Source organism: Cervus canadensis, chromosome X (genome assembly GCF_019320065.1).
Source record: "Cervus canadensis isolate Bull #8, Minnesota chromosome X, ASM1932006v1, whole genome shotgun sequence".
NCBI lineage: Eukaryota > Metazoa > Chordata > Mammalia > Artiodactyla > Cervidae > Cervus > Cervus canadensis.
In genome coordinates, this window is record NC_057419.1 from 108,639,320 (window position 1) to 108,648,700 (window position 9,381).

The window sequence follows — 9,381 nt, forward strand, 5'->3', positions numbered from 1 at the left end:
AGGAATCAGGTGGAGAGGGTAGTGGGAGGGGAGATCAGGATGGGGAATACATGTAACTCCATGGCTGATTCATGTCAATGTATGACAAAACCCACTGCAATGTTGTGAAGTAATTAACCTCCAACTAATAAAAATAAATGAAGAAAAAAAAAAAAAAAAAGAAAGTGCTGCACTCAATATGCCAGTAAATTTGGAAAACTCAGCAGTGGCAACAGGACTGGAAAAGGTCAGTTTTCATTCCAATCCCAAAGAAAGGCAATGCCAAAGAATGCTCAAGCTACCACACTGTTGCACTCATCTCACATGCTAGGAAAGTAATAATTTATATTAAGGAATTATTATTAATTTTTATATGAGATAATAGTATTGTGTTTGTGTATTTTTTTTAATTTGTTATCTTTTAGAGATACAAATTGGAGGGCAATGGATAGAAGTTTAATTGAAACAAAATTGACCATGTAGTGATAACTGTTGAATCTAAGTAATGTTTATATGGGCATTCATTCATACTTCTTGTTCTACTTTTCTGTTTGAACTGTTTTTCATACTAAGCCATAAAAATTTGATCAGAATTTTTGCTTCTATTTGTGAATTTTAAAAAGACCAGGCTATCCCAGAACAGTTCTAACCCTTTACAGTTTATCTTTTCAAAAAGGGTAATACCAGTAGGAAGTCAAGTCTGTAGCTCCCACGATGCTGTATAAATGTATACTCCACCTCTTAAAACTTTTATGCATCAGCAGCTACTTTATGCCATCTGTGAATTTCATGATGACCTTACAGACCCCACCAGAATACTACCAGTAGAGGCAGAGGCTGTGGGAAAGTCAGATCTGAATGAACACAAGACATCTTTATATGCTCCTGGTAGGTTAGGAGGATGGTCCAGATTGATTAAAAGTCAAGAAGGGATTTTGCTGACAGCAGTGGACTGGGTGATCTGTGAATAAACAGATACCCTAGAAACTGATAGTGAGAAGTCAATACAGCATAATGAAAATTTGAACCTAAGCCAATTATAGATTCATATCTTGATTCAATCAATTGCTCAATGTGATATTACTATATGTTATAGAGCATCAGTTAACTCATATCATACTTCATATAATAGGGGACTGTTGGAGATTAAATAAAACATGTAAAACGTGAGGAAAGTGTTAACACAGCAGGTCTGGTTGTTTGGTCTTTGTATGTCAAAGGAACTGGAAACTATGATTTGACTATTGTCCAATCCTGGAGGAATGGTCTAATGTTAATTGGTTGATGATCATGTTTTGTTCACTTGATTATTTTGCACAAGTATCAACATCAATAATGTGCATCTGGTGTCACTGTTGTGATCCTGAGTTTCACTTGTCATGGCTGGTCATGGAACATGATGTACCTATGAGACCTGTTCTTAATAAAAGCCTCAGATGCTGAGGCTTCCCTGGGCAGAGACATGTTGCACACTAGTGCAAACTTCTAGTTTGTTGCTAGAGAAGAGAGCATGTCCTAGATGGCCCCAGAGAGGCAAGTACTCAAAAGCATGTGTCCAACTTCTCTGATTCCTCTGAATAGACATCTTTTTCCTGTTGGTCTTGGTTTGTATATTTTTGCTCTAATAAACCTCGGTCATGAGTATAATCTGCTTTTGAGTCTTGTGAATCCTTTTGCTAAATCAGCAAAATTGAGGGGAAGGTGGCCCTCAGATGTCCCGGACATAAAAGGACTAGTACAATGTAAGGCAAGTAGTACACATTCAATATATGCCAGCTATGGAATTTAACTGATCCTGCTGGATGTGACAGGGGACTGACCTCACTGTACTAGAGTGTAGGCTGGGACTCCTGGATTTTGCCCACTTTTCTGAACCATGCTCTTGGAAGCAGGCAAGGATAACCTCTCATCAGTGGAGAAGTTGGAAAACATAACTCCAAGGTTTCCCCCTGGCCTCCCAGCCCTGCTGATGCCAAGTGGGAAGGTATCATGTGAAGAAAGTGGGTAGATAGCCAACCTCTAACTGGGGCATTCTGAGAATGCACAACAGGGCAAATTTTTTTTTTATCATTTTGAAAGATAACAAAAAGAATCGAAACATTTAACATCAGTGCTAGAGCCCAGGACCCTTACTTTGGTAGCAGTCACCAGAGGCAGTGGTATATTGGGACTTTCCTAGTGGTTCAGTGGCTAAAATTCCACACTCCCAAAGCAGGGGGCCTAGGTTCTATCCCTGGTCAGGGAACTAGATCCCACATGATGCAACTAAGAGTTTGCATGCCACAACTAAGAACTGGTATGGTCAAATAAATATTTTTTTAAAACAGGAAATGACTATCAGGGATTTCCCCAATGCACCAGAACCAAGCACACAGAGCCATTTCTGTCACGCACTGGGCACCACAGAAAGACAGTCTTAAACTGTGAAGACTATATGTCAACATCAAAAAAAAAAAAAGCTAATTGGGTTGAGACTTCAATTGAGGGCTAATCAAAAGAAAAGAGGAGCCCAGGGTACTGATCTTGCAATACCTTTCTATATTTGTGTGTGTGTGATTATGGTTCCCATCCAAGTGGTTGCCTGTGTCCAACTCTTTTCAGCCCCATGGACTGTAGCCCTTCAGGCTCCTCTGTCCATGGGATTTCCCAGGCAAGAATACTGGAGTGGGTTGCTGTTTCCTCCTCCAAAGGATCGTCCTGACCCAGGGATCGAACCCACATCTCCTGCACTAGCAAGAGGATTCTTTACTACTATGCCACCTGGGAAACCCATCCAAGTGACCAGATGTAAGTTGTTGTTGTTGTTCAGTCACCAAGTCCTGTCTGACTCTTTGTGACCCCATGGACTGCAGTGCACCAGGCTTCCTTGTCCCTCACCACCTCCTGGAGTTTGCCCAAGCAGATCTAACATACCTCCAAAAGAGATGTATACCTCTAAAATGCAATAATAATTACAGTAAAATCAGTTGTTATGTCACACATTTATTTACTATTTCTCAAGTAAATTGCCTCGAGATGGATAGGTCTAATCTTAATAGTGATCCCATGTGGATTGTTCCACCAGGTTCTTATGGTGAGAATATAATAGTTGGTAGAAGTTTGCTTCTTCTGCATGAGTGGTCCCCTTATTTTTTTTGAGCCCTTAATTATTTTGGGAGGTTTTATAGGCGGCTTCCTTGCATTTTATGTTGCCCATAATAGTCATCTCCCTGTCACTCTCACTGTCATTGCTATATGTTGACAAATGGCTATCATTCATGTCGCCATACAGTGCATTGTCTTTGGGCTCTGTCTTGTGAGATGACTTGTAAAAGCACTTCAGTTTGCTTGAAGAAAGTGGAACTGGAACATGCTTCATATTCTCTTCTGAAATATGAGTGATGAATGGCTCAGAAACAGCACAGCAAACAAGGCACTTTTCTTTGTAGTATTGACAAAACTTCACTGGTTGAGGCCTAGATAATATTTCTGCCCTACCTTCACTAGCCAGGCTTTTTAGTTTAAGATGTCTCTGGAGTTTGGTCAGTTTCGGTATACTTGATTGCACAGGGACACTTTGACTCTTTGGATAGGGTGGAGACATTTTGGTTGGCTTGACTGGACATTGTAGACTTGATGGCCAAGTTGGCTTGATGGCTTTCTTTGCACAGGATGGACTGACCTGACCAACTAGCTTATGGGCATGAGACCGCCTATGTGCCTTTTTTGGACTGTGTGTTCTATGCAACTTTTCCTGGGGGACTGATCCTAACACTTTTTTGGGATTTGATGGCTTGGATGGGTTTTGTTGACTCGAGGGCCTGACTAACTTTTCTACACTTGAAGGAACAGAGACTTTTTGTGGAGTTGAGGGCCCAGATGACTTATCTATACTAGATAGCATTAATTGTTTTTCTAGATTGCCTGGACCAGCAGTCGGTGACTTGGACTCAGTGAATGATATTTTAGATGACGTGGATGCTTTGGTGATGTCTTCTTTCTTGACCCTGAAAATACAGGAGATTTGGAGTATGACAATTTAAATCAGAAGAGTACTCTTGCTATCACTGGAAAACATGGGCTATAGTGTCGGTTTAGACTTCTGGTCTTTTTTTGGCTCTAGCAGGAAAACTGAACACAGTAAGAATTGGAGAGTGGTGAAAACCATGACTCAGGTTACAGATTTGAACTCGTGTTAAATTCTTTTTCTTTTTCTTAATTTTACTGTTTCAACCACAGTAGATAACCATATAGTCATGTATGGAGTGACACAAACTTGTTTCAAATCTGCCTTTGAGAGGGAGAGAGATAATTTTATCTACTCCAGAAATTAAGCTTTATATAAAAAAGTCACAAGTTAATATGCAAATGAGGCACAAATGTCACAACTTGTCACATAAAAAAGTCTTTAGACCAAATTCATTGCTTTCCTATCATATTTACACCATCAAATTTTGTATCCATGTATGTTTATACACACTAGATTACTCTAAAACCAAAGGAATAGAACAGTGATATATTTCAGTCACCAGTCCTTGGATTGGGAAATTTTTAGGGACCCAGTATGTCAGAGCCAGTTTGATCTTCCTATATGAAAGTCAGGGACTAGTATCACTGAACACAATAATTTTTCATGCTATTACATCTTAACATAGTAGATTATCCAAAATGCATTACTATCTTTGGAATGCAGAGACCCAACTCCTTCTCTCTCCCCTGAGAAGATTTTGATTCTGTCTTAGATAGTCATCCCCTCTTTTCCTAGACTCAATTTATAATGAAATTAGCAACCTGGGGCTCAACTGAACCCTGAGTAGGAGATAGTTTTGGCTCAAATTGATAATATATTTGAGATCATTTAAGAGCTTCATTTAAGTGAACATATCCAACCCACAAGATGTTGGTAGCTCTTTTGACGTCTAAAGTTAACTTTAAGTAACCATAACAACAGTGAACCCGTCTATGTTTATGTGCATGCGCACATTCCCCTCTGGCCCCTTGTATTTTTAATTCATAGGTGTAAGACTTATGTTGCTGCTTTGGGGGCATCCTCGCTCTCACAGTTATAGAGTTATAGTGAAGAATGCACACACCCCCCACCACCCCTTTTATTTTGAATTCAAAAGTGTAAGACTTACGTTGCTGCACCATAGGCTTTCTTGCTCACACAGCCATAGTGAATAAAACAATAACATCTTAAAATAAAGCTGATGATGATGATAGCAATTATGAAAATGAGTAGCCGGTGCTGTACTCCTTCAATTCTTCTCTGCCTGGGTTCAACAGTTGTAGCTTCTGTGAAAGAAAATATGTCATCAGAACATGTGCTAGGTAACCAAGTCTGCTTCCATTTTGATGGGGTTGTTATTATAGGTCAAAGTCAAATCTCATCATCAATTATTTCTTTAAGCATAATAAGTGTTCCACTGTCATTTTCCTTGCTCTATCACATCCCCAGCCAGCCACAGTCTAGAAGCCATATCTGGGAGCTATCTCTAGCTAATCAGTATAATTACCTACGTTACCCCACATCGTGGCTTATTCAACCCATTACCTAAGTTTTTGAGTGTGTGAATGTACTTGAGTGTTTACGTGTGTGTGTGTGTGAATGTGTATGGTGGGAAAAGGGATGGGACAAGAAAAAAAACATTCTTGAAACCCACTTTGTGTTAGGTACCATGCTAGATTCATTCATTCACATAGAATTTTCTAGTTTGACTGGCGGGGGGAGGAGGCAGGGGTTGGTGGATTGGGTGAGGAAGGGGAATGAAGGGGGACAATATGGCTGTACTCTTCATGTTTCTATGTTGTTTGGAATTTTTACATGGAAGTAAAACTCTCAGATGTTGTTCTAGAAATTCTCAAAGACCTACTCATAGTAAGGTAGAAGACACAGCAGATTTCTTAAACACCACTAGCTTGTCTAATTAAGTACTTGAATGTATTTAAATTAATAGATCATAGTTTCTAGCATTTAAGGTTAGGCACATACCTGCAGTATCAGATCCATTGCTTTCTTGTCTATCTAAACAACTATTTGTCCAAATTGATAAAAGGAGGACATAAATGAAGAGATTCATGTCCGGGACCTTGTTGAAGGTTTCCTCTTCCAGGGAAACTGCTGGGTTTAACCTGGCTCAGCTTGCTTTAGGGGGCTATGACATCATAATCATTCTATGTCATATCCTGACAGCATAATCTCACCATGGGGAGGCATGAGCTCCTGTGTACAAATATTATGAAAAGACTTTTAATCATTTATTTCTCCATTACATCAAATATTCTATCAAATTTGAATCAAAAAGTTTGAGACATTATTAAGCACAGAAGGCAGAGAAAATGGGTTAGCTCTAGATACTTTATTAAATGTTAGGGAGGCACCTTACAGCCCTATTGTTGTTCTTGTGTGTTACAGAGGTTAAATCATCCTGGGGTATAAGCTTGTAGGAATTTTTATTACTAAAGTTAAGATTTTGAATAGCCTTCAAGCTTTTTATTGAGCTACTGTTAATGGGTACCATTAAAGACTTTCTGGCTAGAGAGTGACATGATGAGATCTCCATTTTAGAAAAACCCCTCTAGCTGTTGTATGGGGACTAGATTGCTGGGGTTAAAGTAATTTAGGCAATTGAAAGGCTATTACATAGGTCCAGCTGATGGAGGATGATGGCTTGAAGCAGAGTGGTAAAGATGGAGAGAAATCAATGCATTCAAGGAGTATTTCGATGTGGATAGGACTTGAGGAAGGGTAGGCCATGGGGCATGAAGGAGAGAGAGGTAGCAGGGATGATTCATTGCTTCAACAAAAACGTGTTGGATTTCTATAGGACAGGAAGATTTCTGTTAAGCATGAGCATTCAAACAAGCACAGTCCCTGCCTTCAAGAGCTGGAAATTAATGGGAGAGACAGACACGTAAATAACCGATAACTAGGTTATGTAATGGGACTTCCCTGGTAGCTCAGCTGGTGAAGAATCTGCATGCAATGCAGGAGACCCAGGTCGACAAGATCCCCTGGAGAAGGGATGGGCTGCCCACTCCCAGTACTCTTGGGCTTCCCTGGTGGCTCAGATGGTAAAGAATATGCCTGTAATGCAGGAGACCTGGGTTCGATCCCTGGGTTGGGAAGATCCCCTGGAGGAGGGTATGGCAACCCACTCTAGTATTCTTGCCTGGAGAATCCCCATGGACAGAGGAGCCTGGCGGGCTGCAATCCATGGGACACAAAGAGTTGGACATGACTGAGCAACTAAGCAGCAGCACAGCACAGCACAGGGTATATAATGGGCTTCCCAGGTGGTGCTAGTGATAAAGAACCCGCCTGCCAATGTAAGAGACATGCGTTCAATCCCTAGGTCGGGAAGAACCCCTGGAGGGGGTGCATGGCAACCCACCCAAATAGTCCTGTCTGGAGAATCCCATGGACAGAGGAGCCTGGCAAGCTACAGTCCATAGGGTTGCACAGAGTCAGACACGACTGAAGTGACTTAGCATGCACACGCACAGGGTGTGTGATGTCATATGCAGGCAGTGATGTTGCAGGATACAGTGCCACAAGAGCACACAAAAGGACTGTCTCTTCAAAGTGGAGACTTCTGGAGGAGATGACCCTTGAGCTGAGGTGGGGTTTTGTGTGTGTGTGTGTGTGTGTGTGTGTGTGTGTGGTTTTTATTTTTATTTATTTTTTAATTAATTTATTTTAATTGGAGAGAATTACTTTACAATATTTTGGCAATTTTTGCCATACATACATGAATCAGCCACAGTTGCACATATGTCTCCCCATCCTGAACCCCCCTTCCACCTCCCTCCCCACCCCATCCCTCTGGGTTGTCCCAGAGCACTGGCTTTGAGTACCTTGCTTCGCATCGAACTCGCGCTGGTCATCTATTTTACATATGGTAATATAAATGTTTCAATGTTCTTCTCTCAAATCATCCCACCCTCGCCTTCTTCCACTGAGTCCAAAAGCCTGTTCTGTATGTCTGTGTTTCCTTTGCTGCCCTGCGCATAGGATTATCGGTACTATCTTTCTAGATTCCACATGTATGTGTTACTATACAGTATTTGTCTTTCTCTTTCTGACTTATTTCACTCTGTATAATAAGCTCTAGGCTCATCCATCTCATTAGAACTGGCTCAAATGTATTCTTTTTATAGCTGAGTAATATTCCATTGTGTATATGTACCACAACTGCCTTATCCATTTGTCTGCCAATGGACATCTAGGTTGCTTCCATGTCCTAGCTATTGTAAACTGTGCTGCAATGAACAATGGGGTACATGTATTTGTTTCAATTCTGGTTTCCTCTGCTGGTGTGTATGCCCAGCAGTTGAATTGCAGCTGTTCTGACAACCAAGAGATGATACCTGATTGTGGTTTTGATTTGCATTTCTCTAATAATGAGTGATGTTGAGCATCTTTTCATGTGTTTATTAACCCTTTGTATGTCTTCTTTGGAGAAATGCATATATATGTATATGTATATATATATATGTATACATATATGTATATATATGTATATGTATACATATATGTATATATATGTATATATGTATGTGTATATATATGTATACATATATGTATGTACGTGTGTATATATATATACACAGTATATTCAAGGAAGCAGTTATCTGGTGAGATTTTGAAGTAATGTTATTTTATCCTTTATGTTTTGCTCTGTCTTTTTTTTTTTTTTTTGCTCTGTCTTATTTTTAATAGAGATAGATAGATAGATATGTAGATGGACAGATGGATAGACACAGGGGTGAAAAACATTGAATCAGGTAGAATACAAGTGCAGAAAATACTTTCCCAAATTGGCTTAAGCAAAAAGGAACTTTATTAACTCACTTTACCAAAATATCTGAAGGCAGCATTGTCTTCAATCACCTGGTCCATCAGTCAAAAGCAATTTATTAAGTTCATGATTATATGCCTTTTATATATGTTAAAAGGCACTCTCACTGCTGAGATTACAGCAGTGAGAAAGACAATGGCCCTGATCTGTATTATATTCTGAAGAGGTCAGAGAGAAAATAAATACATGAGCATATGTTAAATGTATTTGTATACATTCCAGGTTCTGATAAGCACCACGGAGAAGCTAAGTTCAGGAAATGTGATAGAGGGTAGCAGTGAAGGTTTGCTTTGGTTTGAATGATCTGGAAACTCCTTTCAGAAAGTGCTATCATTTCAGTTGAGGTTTGAATGACAAGACAGTTCTGCAATGATATCAGGGAGTTCCATGAAGAATAAACAGCAAGGACAAAGGCCCCTGGGCAGAAATTACAGTTGAATTAAAGTGAATCAGGCAGAGATCAAATAGAGGTGAGGTAGGAGAGCAGAGCAAGACCAGATTCTAAAAATCCTAAGGGGTGGTGATGAGGAAGGAGAGGAGAATCAGGTTTAGTTCTCCCTAG

The 9,381-nt window shown here is 40.0% G+C and overlaps 1 protein-coding gene across 1 annotated transcript; it reads right to left on the bottom strand.

The window, feature by feature from the left end:
* Window positions 1-3,121: 3,121 nt before the first annotated feature.
* On the bottom strand, window positions 3,122-6,076 carry CXHXorf66 (chromosome X CXorf66 homolog). The gene is made up of 3 exons (XM_043458057.1): window positions 5,951-6,076; window positions 5,097-5,253; window positions 3,122-3,965 (listed from the first exon to the last, which is right to left on the bottom strand). The coding sequence occupies exons 1-3, from the start codon at window positions 6,036-6,038 to the stop codon at window positions 3,122-3,124; spliced, it is 1,089 nt and encodes a 362-aa protein (XP_043313992.1). The 5' UTR covers window positions 6,039-6,076.
* Between the last annotated feature and the right edge of the window lie 3,305 nt (window positions 6,077-9,381).